A 25,345-nucleotide genomic window follows, 5' to 3' on the forward strand; every position below is an offset into this window, starting at 1 on the left:
TTCCGTTTGGTGTCATTGGCCTCTTACAATGATACAAATGGGTATTTTCAATATACAGGTGCTGGTCATATAATTAGAATATCATGGAAAAGGTTGATTTATGGAATGCATTAGACTGAGAGACTTCATTTAAAGGCCTTTGGAGGTGTTTTGAGTTAATTAGCTGATTAGTATGTGGCACCAGGTATCTTCAATATTGAACCTTTTCACAATATTCAAATTTTCTGAGATACTGAATTTGGGGTTTTCATTCGTTGTCAGTTATAATCATCAAAATTAAAAGAAAACACTTGAAATATATCAGTCTGTGTGTAATCAAATATAATACACAAGTTTCACTTTTTGAATGGAATTACTGACATAAATCGACTTTTTGATGACATTCTAATTATATGACCAGCACCTGTATCTGCTCATGACGAGACCTTTCTGTGCTGGAAACGCAGTGTCTAAATGAGATGTCATTCCTCCATGCACAGTCCTACTCCACATCCAGCTTCAGAACATGGCCCCACGATTCATAATCAGTGGATTTAAGAAGCACAATTAGTCCGCAAAAAGCTTCACATACTGTTCAGCCTTGATGCGGTCAGAAAACAAACTTTTAGGGTATGTCCTAATTACGAGGGACGTGTGTGTGTGTGTGTTTGGGAGGTCAGAATCGAACCACTACAAAGAGGAAACAGAGCAAAACTTTTAACACTGGACAAGGTCAGATGGAAGCCAAGTACTGCGCCCCAGGTGTTTATGCTGCAGTGCAGAGAAATGATTCAGCCTTTCACAGGTGGCTGCGAGACAGTCCATCAGTGCGTCTCTTCTAATGAGCTCGCTAAGAGGACCTTGCACTCACTATGTGATGAATGGGACGTGTGCCCACATATGGTCCAGGCACACAATATTCAGAACTGTGGAGTTGTTGGCTACGACCATACAGCTAAAAACAAAAGCGTCACTTTGTGAAAAAACACCCTTGTATGTCATTGATAGATCACTCATGCCTTGTTGTGGTAAATGTTCTTTCTTTTACATACAAAACCTATAACAAGAAAGCAACGCAACACAAACCTGTTGTTAAACAGAAAACAAATCTGCTGGTAATGATTTATTGTGGACAGGTAGGCAGAACATTATAGAAGAGGATAAAAATAAACACAATAAAATATCAGAATACCTCAAACATCTCAATATTCCACCCCTGGAATTAAGAACCAAAACAAATGATTTTGCAACAATACCAGTTTGTCTTTCATGGGAGAACATTCTTGCTCCTCAAGGCTTTCATTATCAGAACTCAGGCTTTCGGTGATCTAAGCTCCACCATTTTCCTTTGGCACCTCTTTCACTTTATCATTCCATCTGAAAAAAGTCAAAGTCAATCCTGTGGCAGGAGCATGACAGCAAAAAGGCATTGGTGCGTAACCTATCTGAATCTGTGATAACAGCAACAAAGCCATGATAACTAAGAACACAAGGCCGCCTCTGTACGTACCAATTCTGTCGTAATCCCCGAACCGAGAGAACAGGCCTGTTTTATTTTTGGTCCTTTATAACTCGCCAAAAGTGAGCCCTATTTTTTTTTTTTAGAAAAAAAAAGGGCTTACTTTGTACTTTTTACCATGTGTTATTATATATCATCCCGTGCATTGTGTATCATGATTAAAATGTTAGTTAATATCTTTAAGCAGAAAACTATATTTGCCAAAGTCATTGTCATTGGGTGCTATCAGATGATCTTTTCTGGCTTTGGCAAGTTTCATCAAAAGGAATTCCCTTCTGTCTTTCCACTCTTTCAGTTCCTCATCACCATGAGCCAACTTGCATAGTTCCTCTTCTGTGCAAGTGCCCTTAAGGTATCTGCAAAGCAATCAAAGAACAGATTCCCAAGTTCATTCATTTTGGTACAGGAATGGTACATTTCCTTGCACAAACAAACAAACACCATTATAAGCAACAAAACATGACTGAATCAAGGACAGTGGCCACACACAAGCATACTGTAAATTGTGTGACGCCTCTCACCTTTCACAAACTTTGAATGTGCCAGTGGGGAAGCGATACTGCCAGCAATTCTGGTCGTCCTCAGAGTTAAACACTCTCTCCTTGTGTTTGTCTGACGTGATATGCTGCTGCCACTGCTTCTCACTGTTGCAGTTCTTACCGCAAAGCCAACAGTGGTTCCCTGCCTGAAATGATCAAGGGAGAGAGGAAGAGAGGTAGAGACAAAGAGTTCAATAACTGGAGGGACAAAAAGCATGAACTACACATTTTAAAATGTGGAGGCAAACACAGAGCAACCAAAAAAACAGAACAGCCACTTACTCCTAGACTTACAACAAGCAACTTTAATCCTGGTTTTCCTCCTACTACAGCTACACCACAATAGGCCACATTTTTGTCTCATAGAATGCTCAATATGATGTGTCCAAAAGAGATTATTAATGAGATATGATGGTAAGCTCCATTGCAGAGCTCCTTCAAGCACCACAGAAGTTTAAAGAATATTAAGTTCTATGTGTCTGAATTCAATCTGGTTATGTATGACTGATTTATAAGGGCCCCGTTGCAAGCTCTACTACTGGAACATGCCATAGCAGTTAATACAGATGTATTTTAAGTTAATACTCAGACATTATTTCCAGGGCTCAAAACAAGAAATATGTCTCTGCCTGAAGTTATCAGAAATTCTCTAAACCATTATATACAACTAGAAATGCAATTCAAAGCAATTACCAGTGCATAAAAATGCAAAATATGTGATGTACTATATCATATAGAGTGGGTTGCACCAACAAGGACTACGTTTTAACCTGGATTAAGGTTTTAGTCACAGGTTAAGGTTTTAATAGTGGATTTGTTAAACCATGCTTAAAATTAAGTGGTGCAACATAGCGCGAATTAAATTTAAACCTAGATCTACAAATCCTTGATTAGGCTTAAACCAAGATTAATGTAATCCTTGTTGGTGCAACCCACCGACAAAGTTAAAACAGATAATGCAAAGATAGTTACGTTGCCCCCAGAGCTTCCACTGTAAGCCCATTTATTGTTAATGCAAACAACGTTCTTGCTCAAAACTCCACCAATTTATGTAATTTTGCGCTCAAACAAAAGTTTGAACTTGTAAACTACCGACCCTGAATACTCCGGAATTCCGCTTTAAATTAGACATGGATGTTGATAGACAGATAGTTGAATGGATGAATGAGATGTTTGAAGTAGCTGGATGGAGAGAAAGTTGGTGTGTAGGTCTCCTAATGGACACTTGAGCTATGGATTTTTCTTGTATCATGCAAAGTGGTTACTTCATTGTTGTTTGGGTAATTGAGATAGTTGCTTGGTAGTTACTGTTGTGAAACAATGAAAAACATTAACAGTGGGCAATACATGTAGATTGCCTATATATTTTAAGCTGCTCTATGACCTCATGGGTTATGGCTAATTGCAGCATGTGCTAGGATGGATGGGTGGGTGAATGTAATGATATAGATAGATGGAGGGATGAGCAAGCTGAAGATGCTTTGTATTGTATTCATGGAGGAGGAGGCCATTAACTATAATCCTACAATACAATATGATACTGTATATTGGTTGATACATTAGGTTATTATGAAAATATATAATTTGGAAACAGCTATTTAAAGGTAGCCTATGGTCTCTGTTGACTTCGGTTCACTCCATTTGAAGGTATTAAAATCGCATGTGTCTTTGTGAAATGATGAGTGAAAGTGATAGTCAGTGGTTGCAAATGGACTTTTCAAGCGGTGAGCACACATAGTGCACCCTCCGTGCAGGTTCACTCTGTGACTTACCACTTCCTCTGCGTAGTCGGTGGGCATGTGGATCTGCTTGCCATTTTCCCGCAGGGTGCAGTTAGAACTCTCCATGCTCCAGCCCTGCTGCTGAGACTGAAGCCACATGTCATACAGCTGCTCCATGTCCCCAACTTAAATCAGGAACACATAAAACACACACAGAAAAATCTTGAGTGAGTTATGAATAACTACTGTATTGAAACTGAGGCTAGCTCAATGTTCACAAAAACACACTTGAGATTCTCATTTTATATATTAAAGAATAAAGAAATAAAAGAATATAAAGAAAACAGGTTTAATTTATATTGGACTGTAAAAGTAGAAACAAATCCTGCACCCTGATCATCACGTAGAAGGACCAGGATCAGTCTAAGTCAAATGTAAAATCCATGACTTTTCCTGAAATTCCATGACCTACTACTGTATATAATAAATGGTACAATATACCGACCAAAGATTTCAGAGCAGCCGCATCGCGTTCAAGAATCATTTACTTTTTAGAGTAGGAGATGAATAAATAGGCATTGAATAAACAAAGTTGGGCTAACTACAACTACTCAAACAAGCAGTAAAGCTAATAACCATATTTCTGCTGGGAAATATATCTGTATTAATGTATTTTGGCAAGTAAATTTTAAACTGCTACAACAAAAATTCCCTGATATTCCATGACTTTGCCTCAAGAATGATCAAATTCCCTGACTGATGTGATGTGCGTGTTGGGATACTCACTGCTGTTCTCCTTCATGTATGTCCACAAGTCCCGCTCCTCTGCACTGTGGGCAAAGCTGCAGTTTCCAATGTACTGGCATTTTTTACCAGCGGAGATGTGCATGCATATCTGTTTGGGAAAACATCAATGAAAAAAGGGGCTCTAATTGCACCAAACAAATGCCAATTTCATTTCTGAGCAAAAACATTTGGCTAATTAAATACCACACAACACTACACGCAAACACGGTGGGTCCTTTCAAGTCACACAATTTCCATGAAATTTCTAAAGATTATACACAACAACCTCAGGTCAACCTCTGTTATGTTGTTCTAGATGTTAAAAAATGCTAACAATCAATCTCTCAACCGTCAATAAATCAGCAAATATTGGCACTACCTGTTATCCCTGCATGGTTTCCACAGCACAGTAGTAGTGCGTAGTGTGCACTGCATATTCAAATTAGTGGTCTAAGGACTGTTAATGGCAAATTCTATACATGCATTGTGTGCCATTGATTATGAAAAATTATTAGATTGTACCAGACAGCAGTGGCTTAACTCATTGAATGCCAAGCTGTTTTCGGAAGCTTTGTCCTAGAGTGCCAGCAATCTAGACCATTGTTGATGATTTTTGTACAGACACAGCATATTCTGTGTTATAGCTATGAACACATACAATGGCTCGTTTAAAGGAGAATTCCGGTGTGATATTGACCTAAAGTGTGTTGAAACATGATACCGAGTGTGAACGTATGTTTCATAGCTCACCTCGGCTTGTCCCCTGCACTCAGAAATCTGGCGCTAGTTAGCCAATGCTACCAACACAGTGTTTCGTTGTGGTGCCTTGGGCATCGGCCTAGCCATGCAAATAAATCACTGTTTTACACCAAAATAATTCAGTGGAAATGCATGGATTCAGTTGCTTCCGTAGCAGCAACTGGAATCCATGCATTTTCACGGAATTATTTTTGGAATCTGATCCCTTATAATACCTGTTCGTTCGTACTCGTCGCTCGACTTATCGTGACTAAATTCAAGATGGCGTCGAACGGTAAAATTCCTTAAGGTACTGTCTGTATAAATCGTCTTGTAAATAAACTACCAGTGCTTTTTCAAAGTTCTCTATGTCTCGTTTTAAATGTCAAGGCCCTCGGAAGTCTACCAATGAAGTATGGAGCTACTTCGAGCCTCGTAAATGGTGTAAAACAGTGATTTATTTGCATGGCTAGGCCGATGCCCGAGGCACCACAACGAAACACTGTGTTGGTGGCATTGGCTAACTAGCGCCAGATTTCTGAGTGCAGCGGACAAGCCGAGGTGAGCTATGAGACATACATTCACACTCGTTATCATGTTTCAACACACTTTAGGTCAAAATCACACCGGAATTATCCTTTAAAAGGTGAGACTTTAAGCTCTCAGTGGGTGCAAACCGTGTATTTCTACACGCCTCTGTTACTGAGAAATCCCAAGCTAAACCGTGGCTAGTTTTCAGCAAAATCGCTGTTTTTTTTTTTTCTAGAAATGGAGATATAACATCTTTCATGAAATTTGAAGTGTTGCCTGTAAACTTTCCGGGAAGTGACCTAGCGAGACTGCCACCTAGTGATAGACCCACGAAAATGGCCTGGTTTTGAGCTGACGTGCATGTGTCACTGATTCGACCCAAAGCGGAAACCGAGTTATGATAAAATGTCCAGATAAAATATCCAGATTGTGCGTTTTCATGAGTTTTCGATCGTCATATATTTTTCCATTCATCACAGAGTTCCCAAAATCACATATAAGGTGTGTTAGAGTGTCTAGTTTCGTAATTTAAAAAAAAAAGAAAAAAAAGCTAAAAACGTAATATTACGTTTTTGGCACTCAACGCATGGCACTCAATGAGTTAAGGAACATGCCAACCTTTCACTGGAAGTGGGCTATACCAGTTAGCCTATAGCTCCCTTTAGATATAGCTCCCCCTTTAGCCTATAGCTCCCTTTAGCTATAGCTCTCCCTTTAGCTATAGGCTAACTGGTGTAACACCCTTCCAGTGAATAATGCTAAGCTAGGCTAAAGATGTCAAACTGGGTTATCGCATACAAAGAGAAGAGAAGGGTATGAATCATCTTATAGGGTTGGCCGCAAATAGGCTAACCTCCCAAAAAGTTGGCATGTTCCTTTAACAACCTGTTTTCAGTAGATGTATAGTATATATATATATATATATATATATATATATATATATATATATATATATATATATATATATATATATATATATATATATATATATATATATATATATATAGTATAGTATCATTTATTTATCCCGAGGGAAATTAAGGTGTCCAGTAGCATACATACATAAATACAGAAAAACACAAAGACATTACACTCATCATTGCACATATGTTCACCATACAGCACACGCTTACATACATCTAGCCAACGTCAGATCTCTCACACATACACACACACAACACACACACAGCTGGTGTAACACCCACAGCTGTGGTTGTGATGAGAAGAAAATAGTGGTTCATTACATGTGCCATAGCTGAGTGGTACATAGCAAGAGCAGCTAAAGAGTCTCAATAACTGGAAAGAGTGTTCAAGTGTCAGGTGTCTCAAAGTGTCACTATGTGCAGATGAGTGTGCAGGTGTGGGAAGGTTGATTATGCAGTCCAGTCACCTATGATGATCTCTTTCTGGGTGTCCTTCTGTGTGGTGTTGAACAACTGGATGGCCCTGGGGACAAAGGACCTCCGTAGCCTGTCTGTCTTGCATGGGATGGCACGGAATCTGTAGCTGAATGCGCTTCTCTGGTTGTCAAAGACTGGGTGCAGGGGGTGATTGTAATTGTCCATTATAGAGTCAAGTCTGCTCAGTGTCCTCTTCTCAGCAGTGGTAGTGAGAGTCTCCAGTTCTGTGCCAACCACAGACCCAGCTTTCCTCACCAGCCTGTCAAGGCGTCCAGCATCTCTCTTCCTAATGCTGCCTCCCCAGCATGCCACAGCATAGGAAAGCACACTGGCCATGACAGACTGGTAGAACATCTGTAGGAGTCTGTTGCATACATTGAAGGATCTCAGCTTCCTCAGAAAGTAAAGCCTGCTCTGACCCTTCTTGTAGAGTGCTTGTGAGTTAGCAGACCAGTCAAGTTTATTGTCCAGATGTACCCCCAGGTACTTGTAAGTGCAGACTGTCTCCACTATCTCCCCCTCAATTGAGACAGGCAGCAGGGGTGGGCTAGCACGTCTGAAATCAACCACCATTTCCTTGGTTTTGGTGGTGTTCAGCTGCAGCTGGTTGGTCCTGCACCACCTGACGAATTTCTCCACCAGTCCCCTGTACTCCCCCTCCTGCCCATCTTTAATACATCCCACAATGGCTGTGTCGTCTGAGAACTTTTGCAAGTGACAGCTATCTGAATTGTAGTTGAAGTCTGTGGTGTAGAGGGTGAACAACACCGGGGAGAGTACTGTTCCTTGTGGAGCTCCGGTGCTACTGACCACAGTCTGTGATGTGAGATCACACAGTCTGACGAACTGGGGCCGTTCTGTGAGGTAGTCCAAGTCACCAGCCTCGTCTCCACTCCCATCTGCAGCAGTTTGTCTCTCAACAGGAGTGGCTGGATGGTGTTGAAGGCACTGGAGAAATCAAAGAACATGATTCTCACAGCCCTGCCTCCTTTGTCCAGGTGTGAATGCACCCTGTGCAGCAGATAGAGGATAGCATCCTCTATTCCAACATTCTCCTGGTAAGCAAACTGTAGGCGGTCCAGTGCATGGCGAACCTGTGGTTTCAGTATGTTGAGTACAACACGCTCAAATGTCTTCATAATGTGTGACGTGAGGGTGACCGGTCTGTAGTCATTCAGTTCTTTGGGGTGTGGCTTTTTGGGGACTGGTATGAGGCATGAGGTTTTCCACTGTGTAGGTACCTTGCCCTAATGCAGGCTCTCGTTGAAGAGGTGTGGCAATGGCTCAGCTAGCTCATCTGCACAGGACTTGAGTAGTCTGGCACAGACACCGTCAGGGCCATTAGCCTTGAGCTTAAGCCGTAGATGTGGATGTTTTAATGTTTTAAGCTCAAACAAACCCAGTCTGCAGAAGTTGAAGTTAAAGAGGGTGTTTTCCTGCTCAGAAACATAATGAATGACAGATAAGGTAGCTAGAATCCAGTGCCCTCATCCTTGAAACCCAGGTGCTGTACACCAAAATATTCCTATCGGAGTCAAAACCTTTGAGATGAGCCATAAAACAAATACTTTTATCTAGCTTCCTCCCCCTAGCAGTAACTTACCACTGAAACATAAATCGTGAGCTCACTAAATAGAATAAAAATGGACGAGACCTCTGTGCAGGGTCTCAGGAAGAGCTGGCACCCCTCTTGAAAGTGTCATACTGTACATATCAGAACAATTCTTTGCTTTGGTGTGCTTTGGTCTACAGTAAAATAAAAGTTGGATGGAATAAGAATTTCCTTGACAAATTGAAAACCTCGCATTCCAACAGAGTCTGAATCACCCACATATGGCTGAAAAAAGTCCCACCACTGTGTTGACATAGGGTTCCTGAAGAGCTGTGTTTACCCCATAAGGCACGTAAGTGCACCTGAATGATCCAGTGTATGGGTCAGTGACATGACATGCAGATTTCTGTGTCCGAGTCCATTACTTTGGTTTAAAATCATTTTAAATTATTCATAACAAGCATCATTTTATTCTATAAAACCTGTATAATAATTTTTTTAATATATATTTTGTGTTTTGGTCATCTAAAACCCTCAAATGTCAGGTAGCACAACCGTCCGAACAAAACAGGATATTGCCTCATCAAGAGGACCCCAAGTGACCTTTACTGATGAGTGAAACGTTTGTAAAACTCTCAAATATTGATAAAAAAAATAGCTACTTGCTAGTTGGATTTGTACAGTTTACATATCAGGTGGTACAACCAATGTAAAACAAAGAAAAATGTTTTTTTTTTTAATATAAAACTCTTTATTGTATTGGAAAATTGAATGGATGAACAAATGGTTGAAAAATGTGTTTTACCTAATTATTTCATTAAACAATATAGCCTACTTTTTACATTTTTAAAGTATTTCTTCACATTTTAAATGTAAAGTAAGTAAAGGAAAACTAAAATACTATTACAAAAAAGTATTTATAAGTTACTTTTTAATACCAATGTCAACTACAAAATAATAATGTGTAGACACTCTCAGGTATACTTACCAAAAAAACATGTGGGCTTTTTTAGAAACTTTTGGTTGCGCCTCCTGACAAATTTTGGGTGGTGAAATTGCAAATATTATAGTCTTAAAATGTACCTCTGTAAATATTGTGCAGCCATTGTACCCCAATGTACCCCTGAAAATGTTGTGCAGCCATTAAGACTTGTTTAAACTTTTTAACTTCAAAAAAATGCATTCTGTCCATTTTGAAAGATTATTTTGAAAACGTGTTTTTAAAAGCCTTAATTGTCAATGACCCATATATGTAATATTATATGTACGTCAGTGTTTGACATAAGCAATGGTCCGACAGTCTATTTGCCACCTACCTCAAACTGAGCAGGAACAGGCTTCTTTGTGGGTAGGGGGCGGACAGTCGTCCACTTCCTGCGCTCGTTGGAGCTTACTAAGACCACTCTTCTGTCTTTGGCCCATCTGATGCAGAGAGCAGCACGCACACGCACAAATTTAGATTAGAATCAAGTCTGGCTGCCCTCCCATCAACCCAAATCAAGTCCTCTTCCATAAGAGACAGTCACTTACGGATGCCTGGCCTTTGCGCTACAATATTTCCTGTTCTTGTCCGGCTCACTGACTTGGCCGTTTCTCCAACACTGCCCACACACAAACTGCATCTTTAAGTTTGGAGGCCCAAACCTCCTCAATGCAGCAGGGATTTCCTGCACAAAGAACATTCGATTACATTTAAGATTAATTGCATTGGTTTACAGGTTTATTATGCAACTCTGATTTAAATAAATTCAGCCTAGTTAACATCCAAGTGTGTCACTAAGGTATATTGAATATGTCACTCTCATAGGAAGGCCACACCTGGAACGTAACCCTAGATTCACACGCTTGCGTTGTGTTACTGAATGCCGATGGGTTTTCTCGACAGTCAGGGGTGTTTACTATGGTGTATACCTTGAAGCGTAACCGTAATTTGATTGACTGGTGCCTTGCGTTGCGTCCGTTGGTGCTTTTTGACAGAGGTGGCGGGAGCAAAGGAACCACAATACAATTTGGCAACGGATGGCGTAAACCCATGTAAAGTGAACAAGATGCGTCTCTAGCTCTGCATTCAACGCAAGCGTGTGTAGCCACCATAACTGAGAAGTTCCATTCAGCCTGCTACAATAATTAGCCTCCACTATAATCAATGAAACTGGCTTCACCAGACGTGATGGCATATACGTTCAAAAAAATTAGACCAGTCTTCTAAAACTGTTTTTACGCTACTCGATCGGAGCACTTTAGTTGCGGACCCTGTGTAGCCTGGGTGTAATTCCCTACTTTTACCAAATGTCCATCTACTCATTTTTGGGAACTACATTGTAAACATTCTGCAAAACAACAAAACAAACAACATTTACTGTTGTACTCACGTTTTTTGCTAAATAGAAACAAACACACTACTGCACAGTACTACACACAGATTTGTGGAGTTGGGGTACCCTACTGATTCTGTTGTCTAATTGATGGATTTAACTGCGATACAGATTAGGTTACACCTGATTTTAAAAGGCGGAACATTTTCACCTCAAAATGTGTACTGCATCATGTAGCCACTCTGCGTCTTTTTATACCGTGATAATACCGAAAACCGTGATAATTTTGGTCACTATAAGCGTGAGGTTAAATTTTTATACCGTTTCATACCCTAGGTCCATCTACTCATTTTTGGGAACTACATTGTAAACATTCTGCAAAACAACAAAACAAACAACATTTACTGTTGTACTCACGTTTTTTGCTAAATAGAAACAAACACACTACTGCACAGTACTACACACAGATTTGTGGAGTTGGGGTACCCTACTGATTCTGTTGTCTAATTGATGGATTTAACTGCGATACAGATTAGGTTACACCTGATTTTAAAAGGCGGAACATTTTCACCTCAAAATGTGTACTGCATCATGTAGCCACTCTGCGTCTTTTTATACCGTGATAATACCGAAAACCGTGATAATTTTGGTCACTATAAGCGTGAGGTTAAATTTTTATACCGTTTCATACCCTAGGTCCATCTACTCATTTTTGGGAACTACATTGTAAACATTCTGCAAAACAACGAAACAAAAACATTTACTGTTGTACTCACGTTTTTTGCTAAATAGAAACAAACACACTACTGCACAGTACTACACACAGATTTGTGGAGTTGGGGTACCATTTAGCACTTAGTGCCTTAGTGCTCACTTTGTGTCTTTTTGGGTGGTTTACCTGAATTCCTTGGGAACTGGCCTCCATGTTCCAATACTTTCGGGTCTCTTGAACAATACCTTCATGAGAAATACCTTAAAACAAAAAGCCAACAATTCTTCAGAGATCTAATGTCCACACTCCAGCAACTTTTACAACATAAGTCTGGTATACATTTGTATGTATAAGATCATCCCTTCAATTCCCAAGGTTTTGCATGCTCCAAATGTTTTGGAGCATGCATGCAGTGGATGCAAAACTCTCATTTTCATGGCCTTACAGTGACGTTTGACTTTGCCAAAGCCTCCTGGAGCGTCTCCGAATTTCTGCCTGGTGGTGCGGGACATTGGACTCACCTTGCTGGGACTGGAGCATCCACACTTTGAGCTCAACCAGGCTGTGGGCATAGAAGCAGAAGTCTTCGCGCTGGCAGCCATAGCGCACCTCGTGCCGGCACAGGTCCATCTGGCACTGGAGGTTGAGGGGCCGGACCTTAGAGTAGCGAACTGTGTTCTCTTTCAGAATGTGGACCAGGCACCTGTTGGGGGGGGGGAACAGTCAGGATGCATCACACAGACTGCTGCAGATCAGTTCAATCTAATCTATACAGTGCCATAATGGAACAATAAGTCTCATCTTGCTTTACAGAGCCCAGCTTGAACATGTACTTAGGTCCCCACACACTAAGGCAACAGGGGTCAGACCAGACACTAGGACAGCATATAATCAGAGACGGCACTGAGCAGAAACGGCTCCCCTTTCTCCTACTGGCCATCAATGAACAATGTCTGTCAAAAAACGAAGTCCTGTACTAGCTGGAGTTTTACTTTTCATTATTACTTAATACCAAACAAGCACTAATTCCAAAATGTTGAAATCATTGTAGGTTTGTTGTTTAACTTATCACAACCAGGGAAGCCCTCTGGCTTCCCAGGCACCAGTATTAGCTGCACTTTCTGAATCTGGATTTCCATTCAAATTTGAATGCACATTTTGTCTTTTAAAATAAGAAACTCTGACTGTACGATGTACTAAACTATGTGTTTTAGTAAACATAACCCTGATTACATCAACACTTTGATTCCAAAGCAGTTCATAACTACTTTTATGATGATAAGAATGTCCATATTTAATTTGCTTAAAACAGTGGTAGTTATGCAGTTATAGTGTAATGTACAATGAAACAGCCTACACACATATAGAAACACTACTATACAGTGAGCAAAAAGAACAACTCTTGAACAACACTGGTCCTTCAACTTTCAAGGACAGGAGAAAAACTCAACATTCACTGTAATATGACATGAGCTAGAGGAGGTTAAGGGGGGGCGTGGGCATTGCTTACTTTTTCTCTTCAAATTTATGCTTTGTCACTGGATGAGAGCACAGACTCGGGTTTTCGGTGTTGGTCTTGCTGATGATTCTGGGTTTGTGATCAAAACACACCTGGGAATAGGAACAGACGTGTCAGTCAAACACATTTATCCTTCTCCTTCTTTTGTATTCTACAAATATGACTCACAATAGTACAGCCATCCAACCAGTCACACCTGTCCTAAAGCAGGGGTCCAGGGCCAGGAGATTGTTTTGTTCTACATTCTGAGACTGTAGCAGCCTAGGCCACTACACAAGACTGACTGTTTCCAAAAGCATTCTTTCAGCTTGTCGATATAAAAAGACGTAGAATACAGTGTCCGAGTCTTCTATTCTCATACCTCACAGAGGAACATAAATATCCCATGATGCTCCTGAAGGATTGTGGGAATCGTCAGGTGGACCGTTCGTATCGAGCCGAACGGATCACAAAGCAACTCGCGGCTAATGAAGCCCTTACGCTCCAGCGTCCAAACGTCAATCTCCTCCTGGCAGTATGCAAATGTACAGTGACCAGGGTATCTGCACTCCTCCCCCATGGCAACATCTGGAAAAAAATAGAAAAGGATGTTAATAGATTGTTATACTTGACTATTAAAATGTTACCCCGTGCGAAATGCAAATCTGTACTGAGGTTATTCACAATCAAATTATGAACAGTTACTATGTAGATTAGGGGTCGACCAATTATCGGCCGGGCCGATTATTAGGGCCGATATTTAGCATTTTTATAATAAATCGGTATCGGTCATTTTTCCCACCGATACGCCTATTGAAATGGATAAAGAATGAAACGCGCTACTTTGTCTAAAGAGTCTCTCACTCCCTGCATTTGCTACTCTGTGGTCGAGAGCATTGTCCCACCCACTACACCGTCTGATTTGTTAGAATCATTTGTCCACTAATGGAGCCAATCAGGATCGAAGACTGAACACACAGAAAGTTTAGGATTCTCACTGAGGCAGACTGTAGACAGGGCTTCAGCTGTACGGAGCTATTTTTCGAAGTTAAGGAAGGTACCTTACATTGCTGAAGTTGCAATGAATCATAATCATCTACACTGAATTTACAAAAACACCACTTTGTAAGCTATGGTCTCTTTCATCCGGATCAATAAGTAAAGCACCCACTTCCTTCATTTAGCAAATTCCCGATTGATGCACGTTAGTGATATGCCGTTTACTAGTTAGCCTACAAACTCGGGTGCTGCGCGCATCGGGAGTTCTTTGCCTCCGCCTCGTCCATTAATTGTGAATAACGACTCCTCGGTGGACTTAATCCCTTAGTCCAAAATTATGCGATAGCGAACGTCAAAAAGTCTAGTTGTCCTTTTTGAAACGGACTGTCAGAAAAGACTACAGGTACCCAGGGCCATCCGTAATTTAATCCGACCTGAACTAAATTGCGTCCTGAGCTGGCTATTAACGTGCCTTTTAGGCTCACACAAGTGTAGCTTATAGCCTACATATGGACAAATCATGCATCTATTTAAATGATTTTGTTAAACTGTTCAACCGTAACACTTGCATGCATGCACCTCTTCCTCTCCCTCTCCCCTCTTGTGCACTCACACACACGATGGCAAAGCATCCTCTTAGTGACAGGTCCCTTAACAAGCACAGCCCATTATGTAGGCCTAGTCTATGAAAATAATTGCGATCACTCAGATCTTAGATTAACATGATACACAGGATTTACACTTGTGATGCAAGTTGATAGACAATTGTGTATCCAAAGTAGAAAGAAAAGTTTGCATAATCACCGGTAAATGCTTTTTGAATTAAATTTTTGCAGCATATCGTCTTTACTATCTAGGCCTACCCCCCTTTTTGACAACTGACATGTCGGTTTTACATATATGCCTCCTGTTCTGGTAATAATTGATATCGGTATCGGCCCTGAAAAAACCATATCGGTCGATCCCTAATTTAGATGCTATAGAAAAACCTGATTAACTGATTCAAACTCTGAACAACTCGACTGAATATATGAAAATGACTTCAGACTGCATCTGAATATTGGTTCATGAAGCAACAACCCTGACTTGTTCACTGCTTATATTAGATCTCACAGGCAACAGTCACCAGTTCTTGTGAACTTATTTCAGAATTTAGACCCTCCACCCATCTTTCTCCAATCTAGAGCCTGCTAACCGAACTAGGTAATGCTCAGACGAGGGCTATTCAATCGAAAATTGAATCGGGAATTCAATTTTCCCGAGTATGGCGTCATTGGGATCTCAGGAGAGAACTGCAAAAGTGCAGAGTTTTATTGCATCTTACAACAGGAGCAGTACTACCATGGTGCAGTCATTCACAGCCCAAGAGAGCTACCGCAGCATCCCTTCGTGTTTCCTGGATCTTGGCAAAAAAGAAAAGGCCATTCACAGACTCCGCGAAGGACTGTATGCTGGCCGTCATGAATGAGGTGATAAATGACAACAAAAAAAAAAACGTCGTCGGACGCTTCCAGCGTTTTTAGGTTTGAAATTCTTGCTACAAATGTGTATGAGACGCTGTTACGAGACCAGCGATAACATGTTTATAGCAGTAGATGAGTCAACAGACAAAACTGATACTGCTCAATTGTGCATATACAGTGCATCCGTAATAGTTTTCAAAACCTTTCAAGTTTTCCACATTTCGTTATGTTTCAGACTCATCTTAAAATGGATTCAATAATTTTCCCCTCATCAATGTACACACAATACTCTGCGTTATGGTACAAACTTTCTTGTGTTCTGCTTAGATTTTCTTTGATTTTTCTCGCTTCTGCTTGGCTTGTTGCTTGTGGTCTGTGTTGTAGTGCTGTAGCAAAGTGACCCGGGGCAGCGTTGGGTTCTCAATTATTGGTTCCGCCACTCGTTATTTAATCAAAATAATAGTGGTTGACAAATGAAACTTTTGAGGAGAATGTGATACGGAGAAGTTACATAGGCTACTGCACAAATTTTAAGACCCAGATATCAAAATTCAAGACTTTCAAGTCTTTTTAAGGTATTATTTCCAAATTCATAAATTCTATGCTTTTAAGACTTTTTAAGACCTCGCGGGAACCCTGGTTATTGCTAATACTGTGCACTATTTTGTTCTATGCACTTTGTGATATGCCTAAGTCAGATATGTAGCCTAGTTAGGCCTATAGGCAAGATGTGCTTCAAAAGTCAGTTTTTTTTCCTTTTGTAAGTGGAAAAAAGTAAAGTTTTTGCTGTGCAAACGGACCAAAGTTAAAAAAGAAACAATTACATGTTTTTTAATAAATTTTTTGCGTTGTTTTTAAAATGTGCTTCACCGCAGAAATGACTGGCCCAGCTAACCTTCTTGGTTTGAAAATCTGGCCCGACTTTTCGTAATTGAATAGTCCCAGCTTAGGGGTCCATTTTATTTTTCCGTCCTCTGACCACTGACCTTGTGTTGCCTAACCTGCTGGTGGCACTTCCCCAGGTTAAAGACCATCTAAAACAGGCCCTGATTTGTTCTAACCCTTCAACTAATTTGTTTTTCTAAATGTCACCCTGACTGACAACAACAGGTTGCTTCATAGCCTCTCTCCACAGTCCATTTCCTTCATGGTGTAATGATACTACACATTTTCATTTTTCAAAAGAGAAAGGGGTCTCAGCTCAGCTGGGTGTGTCTACAGGATGTTATGATCATATTAAACAGGTGGCAGAGCAAGCTCAAGTTCAAGACAGCCGCACCATCAAGATTTCGCCACCTTGAGATTAACCTCCAAACCCTAATTCTATGTCTTCGGTCACTCTGGTTGCCAATGAAGCATACTATTCTTGGGACAATATGCATAGACACTACTGCTGTTGTACTGTATGGGCACAAAGGGGATTATTGAGGTATTCCTCCAAGTCAAGTCTGTATACCAATCAGTAGTATTTTGTACACAAAGCACTGTGATTCCTTTTGCTGGCAGGACACAAACCATTACAAATGTAAAAGGATAGACGGAAAAAAGAAGACACAGGAAAAGACCAGGCGATGTTACCTTTGCATATGTAATACGGCCCCACATACTGGGTCTTGGTTGGCCTGGGTCGAATAAGCTTCCACACGTTGTTCCCCGAATACTTGATTCTTCCAAGCAAAATGTCTTTTCTGCATTTGTGCTCATCTGTATAGTGGGTATAGTCCAATACTCCAGGACCTACAAAAAATAAAAAAAGACCAATTCAGAATTCTGTGTGTGTGTGTGTGTGTGTGTGTGTGTGTGTGTGTGTGTGTGTGTGTGTGTGTGTGTGTGTTTGACTACTGCCTACTGAGAGTGTGTGTGGGACAAGACACTTACCTGTTTTCACATAACATGCTGCACATGCTTGTCTAAAGTCATGAGTCTCAGCGAGGGGATTTTTGGACAAATCCACCCGTGATATATTTGACTCGGGGGCATTTAAGGCCACCCCAATCGGAGGAAATAAGGGCTTATCATTGGTGTTTATCTGCAGGGGAGTGAAGAGGATACAAATTAGTCTTCAGTTTTCCCGGTCATTTGCTACCCTTACACAAAAACCCAGCAGATAGTAAGTGGAAAAGCATCCTTACAGGCATGATGGGATGTTGAGGAAAGCCTGGATTCCCAGGAGGTGAAGCAAATTTGAAAAGAGAATGGGAAATAATTTTAGCGTCGTCTAAAGCATAGGGAACAAAAACCATTTCCACAAACTGTTATTACACATTATCAATAAGACACAAAGCAAAGGCCGCCTCAGCTTGTAAACCCTTCATTCAGAAACCCCTATTAGTGAATACACTACATATAAAACAAACAATGCAGCTACTGTATGCCTGTCAGGTATACGGTCTGTCACTTTTCAGGAAATATTCAGGAAATAAGACTGCAACTATGAAATGGATGGAGCCAAGCATCTCCTGCAAAACAAAAACTATACTGCAGAGGCTAACTAGCATAAAAGGCTACCTGGTTTGTCTGTTCAATGACACCAAGCTGTGCAATGCATGGTTCCCGTGGTCACCATAATAACATCATAATTTCAGCCAATTAAATAACTATTTTTCAAAATTGTTTTATTATTAGTATCATTATAATAATAATAATAATAATAATAATACCTGTTTGTGCATCTGAGAGAGTTAGACAGTCTAGAGAGTCCAGCGCTGAGGGGAATGGGTCCAGGCCGATAGAGTAGGGATTAGGCTTGTGGTAAGGCGGAGGGAGGGTGACCGTGCACTGCTGTGCCAGGAAAGGGTGGTGGTGGTGGTGGGCCATGTGAGGGGGCATGAAGAGAGTGCTGGACATAGCTCCGACAGAGGACATGCTGGTGGGTAGAGGCAGGGGACCGTCCACTGTGGGAATGACCTGCGAGGGGGTGGGGTGGGGTGGGGTGGGGGGGGGGGACAAACAGAGAGGACACTTATGACGTTTCAATGTAACCAGTTTTCTTAGATATGAGGAACTGCATCCTGGCTGAATCAAAAATGCAGGGCAGGCCAGACCAGGGCCACAAAATGGCAGGCAGCAAACAAAAAAAGTCCTTCTGGCTGCTGACTGGAAATGAGAGCCTGTTCCTCATGCTCTTCCTCACCAGTTTGATTGAGGTGCAACTCTTACATTATATCCAGACAGCACCTCCAGTTAATTAGCATTCAGGCAGGAAGAGGCTAGCACTGGTGTAGCAATGAGAGACCATGGAATGGGGTTCAAAGGCTTATAGTGATTAAAAGGTTAAATAAATGTTGGCACAGGATAAAGTTAAACTAATTTCAACTTCTATGGCAACAAGAAAATCACCACATATCTGAATGAGGCTTTACTCTGTCAGCACTCAAAACACTCGAGATCCTCGTCGTACCTCTGTGGACTGCTCATGCGTGACGTTGTCCAAAAGGTCATCTAAGTCGTCCCCAATGATCTTGGAGTCGAAGTCCAGGTGGGGCTCTGGTACCTGATACAATTCATGGGCTCGGTTCCCATTCACCAGCATGTGGTTGGTCAGGGGCCCCGACTCGTGGCTGAGGGACTCCCCAGGGGCCGCGGGAGGCATGATGGAGGAGATTGAGGAGACAACGGTGAGGGGGGCCGGCTCAGGCTCTGCCTTCTCGAAGGCCGGGAGTCCCGCTGGGGGCGCGCTGTGGACAGGCACTGCGCTTGGCATCGAGGTTGGCATCTCGGTGGACAGCTGAGAAGGGACTGGCACTGGGCCAGCTGTCTCCGTGGAGACCTGGGACACATCTGGAGGACAGGATAAAAAAAGAGTTTGTGTGTGTGTGTGTGTGTGTGTGGGGGGGGGGGGGAGCATGTGAGTCAGTGAATACCTCAAATCCTAGAGAAAATAGTCAATAATAACAGTAAGTCCTCCTACCCATTTCAATATCATCCACGGATACTGATCCATTAGAACACTGCAACATAAACAAACATTTAAGAAGGCGATGGTAATAGATTAATATTTTACAACAATTGTTTTTCAAGTCTCACAACACCTATTAATAAAACAATGCACAAGTACGATCTCACCTTTTCATTTGAAGCACTTGATATACTTGAACCAGGTAAAATATTTAAGGCAGGCTGTGGGATAAATAAGAAACAAATGAATCGTATTCGCAGACAATGTTGAAAACTTTCTTTTCCGCTGACAATTCTGAATTATTTTGGTGTTTCAACATTTTAAAATATATTTTATATTGAGTGTTTCAGGAATTATAAAATCCAACTGCCACTATCACATACAATAAAAAAAAAAGAAAAAAAAAAAAAAGATTGTTTCCATGGTTAGGCAGACATACACTATATAGACAAAAGTATTGGGACACTTGCCATTACACCCACACAAACCACACTCAAATTATGCCTATTCTGAGAGAATGAGACACTATTTAGCCAATCAGCATAAGGGTATGTATACAGTATGACTGGCTGTAAATTAAGTAAATAAGTCTTTCATTCTGTTGTATGAACACGTAAGCCTACCACAATCACAAGCATCACTTCACATGACACTCAAACGGCTGAAAAGTAGTCAGACTATGACCCCCAGTTTGGCAGCCATGTGTCACTAGCAAATATGGTGGAGCACGCGCAGTATTACACAAGAGATGTTCGTGAAATTTGCACAGTAAAAGTTCACTTCATTAGAATCATGAGTGGCTCTTCTTTGTAAACAGCATCATTTTCTGGGGGCATGCAAACCTTTATTACTACTAGTGTGGAATTATTCTACAATATTCACTCATCATGACAGTAAAATAGACCATCCTAAGTCAATCTACTGCAGTAATTCCTTTCTCAACCAGTAGAAAATGCTGTGAACACCTGATTATGCATGAAAAAAAATACTGTCATATACTGTGAAACTGTTAGAATTCTGAAAAATAGTGATATGCATTTTTGGTCATACTGCCGAGCACTACTGTCAAATATGCTGGAGCATGCGCAGTATTGCACCAGAGAATTGCCAGCTGGAAGGTGTGATCACAGTCAGTGAGTAGGCAGAGCCACTGACTAAAGTTGACTGATAAAAGATTTGGTTAAGGCTGACCAATAGCAGTGTTGAGCAATACCTTAAATGGAATGCGTCGAGACGAGATTACAGTATCCTATGAAATCTCAATATTGCGCATCTAAATAGTTTTTCAAAGAATATGCTTATATGCAGGCCTACATTTCTTCTGCTCTTCCAAACAATTACATTCACGAAAACATGGTTGTAGTTTTTTAGACCCGTTTTAAATACTCTATAACATCTGACCAGGCTGTTCTTTTGTTAATCTTTCTAGTAGGCTAATACGATTTTGAGCAAAACATATGTGATATTACATATTGAGTCACGCTGAATTGTGTTTAATTGCATTGGAATCCCAATGCGATAGCCTACTCTGTGATAATAGTTTGGAGTCACTTAGAAATGCCCTTGTTTTCATCATTAATGTTGTAAATGGCTGATCTTTAATGCAATATCTACATAAGTATACAGATGCTCAATTTCAGCAACCATTCATCCAATGTCCAAAGGCACATTCTTTCTACTAATCTGATATCATTTTACAAGGCTAACTAAGAAAACATTGAAGAACCCTTTTGCAATTATGTAAGCACATAATGTAATCTGCTGCCCTGATTAAAAAAACAATGCCACTGATTTCAGCTGGTATTCTGTCTATAATTGAGTGGAATGGAAATTTCCAAGTGACCCCAAACTTTTGAGCGGCAGTGTAGCTTTTCCCGCACGCACGTCCCATATTGCCGGAGACATTTACTACACCAGAATGGGAGAAAAGCATTTATAACATGGAGACATCGCTGCCAAACTCGGTGGGCCTTTGTGTGCTAAAGATAACTTCAAACAAAAATGAGATGATGGTCTTACCTTGCTTCTGATGTAGGCTTTGCGAATTTTTAATCCTAACATCTGAGCAAGTTCATGTGTGAGCTGAATTACTTTAGAATCCTAGGAGTCAAACAAGGAGGATTACATTAAAACACACATAAACACACACACACACACACACGTATGTTTAACGGCTGCATGTTCTATTCTAAACAGGAAAACATGATCAGCCTTTCACCGAGTGCATGACCCACCTGGGGCGCTGCAAGTGAACATTTGGCCACTGCATCATAGGCCTCTGCGTGTCGCCCCATCTCCTTCAGAGATCTGGCTTTGCGATAAAGCGCCCGAAAATTGCCATCATTTAACTCCAGAGTTTTTTCACAGTCCTCCAAAGCTTGGTCATATAAACCCTAAAACAGGTCAAAGCAAGACTTAACACAACACCGAATGCAATTATTGGGCTAATGCAGATTCACTGATTAACATTTGGCATTTCCCTTCTCCTATCTGAACTAAAATTGAAAATTTTAACACACACTGATTCTCCGTTGAAAAATGGTCATTGCTGTTTTTATATTTTATCTAATTATCATAAACTATATACTTTTGATATAACAGCAGTCACTAACTAACTATTCATGGTGTAGTAGCATATTTGTTTTACATATTCACTTGATGTTGACAATTTAATTGAACTCTGGCATATACATGTTTCATCCTTTTTATATAATTTTTGGACATCTGTCATCGTCATGATCGCTTTTTAAGGACATAGATGGACAGTGTGAGACAGCACTTTCTAATCATACTCACAATGTTTAAGTAGGCAGCCGCACGATTTGCAAAAATCTTTTCCCTCGTTGCAGTAGATACGACGATATCCTCCGACTCTGCATACTCTGTAATATTTAAGGCCTCTGTGTACAGTTCTACTGATCTCGCCCATTCGCCTTCACTGAATACATCATTTCCCTCGCCGAACAAGTTCTTTACAAGGGCCTGGATAAATACCTGACAAAACCAATAAAAACAGCCTTATTATTGCTGAGTTAATTAACAAATAATGTCAGTCAGGGATGTGATTAAATGTGGATAAGAAAAAAAAAAAAAAAAAAAGTCAAACCTCATATTCATCTTGTGTTCCAGGGTATGGCAATGGAGATCTGCATACAGTCAAACAAACAAAACGTAAGAAAATAGCAATAAACACAGGTAATAATGACACAAGAAAATCACACGAGGCAAATATCCCTGGTGATTCTGAGTGATGATGATTTTGTCAAGTGATTTGTAGTGGGAGTAAACAATTAGATGCCCACATGGACACAGGCATATGCTTCAGTTCCCTGCAGATTAACTGATGCTAGCAGCACTGCTGTGATATGATGCATTAGATCTCCACAGGGGCTTGAGGTGGCAATCCTTAGACCCTTGGGGTAGATGTGAAATGTCCATGATTTACACTGCATTAACACAGTCACCAATAGTCTTTACCCAGGGTAAAGAGCAGGGTAAGTTCATTCACCACTAGTTCTTCTATCTTAAATGTAGGTCAATGGCTGGATTGGTTTTCTTGGCTCTTTCCCTAATAATAATAATAATAATAATAATAATAATAATAATAATAATACATTTGATTTAAAAACGCCTTTCAGGACACCCAAGGTCGCTTCACAGATAAAACAAATAGAAGAAAGAAAATATATCAAAAAAGGAGAATATATATTATATATATATATATATATATATATATATATATATATATATATATAAAAATATATGAATAACATGAACTTCTCCCAGTGACAACTTTCACACTCACTGTATGAATTGCAGCCCTTTCTGGATTTCTTGCCACCGGCTGCTTCTGTCCTGACAAAGTTGAGACATGTTTCCATGTGCCGTCAGGACCAATTTGGAGTCACCTACAATAGAAATTTCAGTTAACAACTGTAGGTGTGAGTCTCTCCTTTATGTTTCTTTCCCACACCAATGATCAATTATGCACACTGATGTTTACATAATGTATTTCCCGGAACTTTAAACTTTCTTAACTGTATGTTATAACACCAGCCTTACTGTAACACTAGGTCAATATAACTGCACTTTTTGTAAGTCTGCTCTTTTGCACTTCTGCTTACATGCTAACTGCATTTCGTTGGTTTTGTAGTACTCTCCACAAGGACTATTCAATTCAATTCTGATTCTAATCCAATTAAGTCAATTTATTGGCTTCTCAAAATTAAGCTATATGCGCTACAATATAAAACTAACCTAGCTGATTCGGAGTATATAATGCCTGCTGTTTCCTAGAAAAGCATAACACTACACATTCGTAAAAAGGAAGATATGAAGCAAAACATAATTATTTACCAAACTGATCTCATGACCTCATTGACAAACACCTTGGCGGTTCCACGTGGTGTACATTTCAATTAATCATGACGACCGAGGGAAACATACCTACCCCTCTCTCAGACAAAAGTCTTGAACTCTTAAATAAACTGTTGCACTATGTGGTGACGAATACTTGACTCTTGGCTACGAGAGTGAATCACTTCCTGTTTTGTGAAATGCTAACGATTCGTTACATAGCGATAGGAAACCATTTGGCTAAACTTCACCTAACTTAACGTTACCAACATGCAGGACGCTAGAACGAGACATGCTTTTGTCAAATTATTAAATTACCAAGATTGATCCACTGTATCTTCGTATTATATAATTTCAATTGCATTTCACGGAGAACTCAACAGGGTTTGGGACAAATCTAGCTAAATTAATAAGCTGACGATACGAAGTGTTGTGCCAAGCTGACATTTTCTCCCGCACAGCAATAACTTTACCAAAGTGGGTGGCATGGAATACGAAGTGCACAACTGCTGAAACTAGCATGTCTAACTTGGTAGCAGACTAGCAAGTAATCTTACAGATATGTTTTACTCTCCTGTCATAGCTGAATGGCTAATATTCAGGACACATTTGTAAAATCCGTCTATAGCAGCTGTTAATATAGGCTACATTCACGGAGTTCAGAGGGCAGATACGTTTTTACGTTCGCTAAAAGTTAGATATATTTTGTCTGTATATTTTACCTGTGTCTACTAACATCTAAAATATCATGCAAACACGCTATCATATTTGCATAAAATGGCTAACTAGCTCTGATATAATAACTACAAAACTGCTCAGACAGCACAGAGAATGATTGTTCTTTTGCTACACGCTTAGAGCAGTTTAAAGGGAACAGAACAAAGCTAACCACGCCAGACAGTGAACTGGCCATAAAAGTACAATGCGGACAAGCTAGCACGAACTAGCTGGCTAGCTTTGTGGTTTTGCCGCGCAAGATGTATTTTGAGCTTTCTGTGAGCCTTCCTGAAACTGATCTACAAAAAGAATATATCACTCGCATCTTAAATTATGTCGAGTACCCACCTTTGCCAACTTTATGATGAACCAGTTTCTTTTCAAATCCAAAGTTAGCTAGCTTCTAGACATCAAAGAAATTAGCTAGCTATTCCTTTCGGCGAATTCGGACTGTTCAGGCAATGTGATCTACTAGACCATTTTCATGATCGCTTGCTTCGCACCATCCAAATTGTTGTCCCTCGCTTTTGTGAAACAGCTCCCCCCAACGATGACCACCAAGTGCAACCGCAGCGTGAAGAACACGCGTGTGTGTAGTCGGAGACCTGTCAGAGACGGGCTA

General features: G+C 40.5%; 1 protein-coding gene across 5 annotated transcripts; it reads right to left on the reverse strand.

The window, feature by feature from the left end:
* Window positions 1-1,066: 1,066 nt before the first annotated feature.
* On the reverse strand, window positions 1,067-25,235 carry zc3h7a (zinc finger CCCH-type containing 7A). Of its 5 annotated transcripts, none has more exons than XM_042086209.1 (23): window positions 25,072-25,235; window positions 23,456-23,558; window positions 22,757-22,796; window positions 22,447-22,644; window positions 21,885-22,043; window positions 21,670-21,750; window positions 19,818-19,871; window positions 19,663-19,702; window positions 19,153-19,532; window positions 18,413-18,659; window positions 17,885-17,970; window positions 17,631-17,781; window positions 17,331-17,489; window positions 13,673-13,878; window positions 13,303-13,403; window positions 12,314-12,495; window positions 11,979-12,052; window positions 10,296-10,432; window positions 10,082-10,187; window positions 4,545-4,653; window positions 3,810-3,943; window positions 2,020-2,183; window positions 1,067-1,854 (listed from the first exon to the last, which is right to left on the reverse strand). In XM_042086209.1, exons 2-23 carry the CDS (start codon window positions 23,521-23,523, stop codon window positions 1,665-1,667), a joined length of 3,066 nt encoding a protein of 1,021 aa, XP_041942143.1. In that variant the 5' UTR covers window positions 23,524-23,558; window positions 25,072-25,235; the 3' UTR covers window positions 1,067-1,664. The 5 variants fall into 5 exon arrangements, with proteins under 5 accessions (XP_041942143.1, XP_041942146.1, XP_041942148.1 ...); XM_042086212.1 differs by having other exon boundaries at window positions 23,456-23,543; window positions 25,068-25,235; XM_042086214.1 differs by having other exon boundaries at window positions 17,885-17,910; window positions 25,072-25,234.
* Window positions 25,236-25,345: the final 110 nt, after the last annotated feature.

The sequence above is a fragment of the Alosa sapidissima genome, chromosome 3 (genome assembly GCF_018492685.1).
Source record: "Alosa sapidissima isolate fAloSap1 chromosome 3, fAloSap1.pri, whole genome shotgun sequence".
Lineage (NCBI taxonomy): Eukaryota > Metazoa > Chordata > Actinopteri > Clupeiformes > Clupeidae > Alosa > Alosa sapidissima.

Coding starts and splice junctions, on each gene's coding strand:
- zc3h7a (XM_042086209.1), bottom strand. CDS start 23,523: ATGTCTCAACTTTGTCAGGACAGAAGCAGCCGGTGGCAAGAAATCCAG. Junction 18,660..19,152: donor CGCATGAGCAGTCCACAGAG/GTACGACGAGGA, acceptor ACCCCCTCGCAG/GTCATTCCCACAGTGGACGG. Junction 12,496..13,302: donor CATAAATTTGAAGAGAAAAA/GTAAGCAATGCC, acceptor CCCCCCCAACAG/GTGCCTGGTCCACATTCTGA.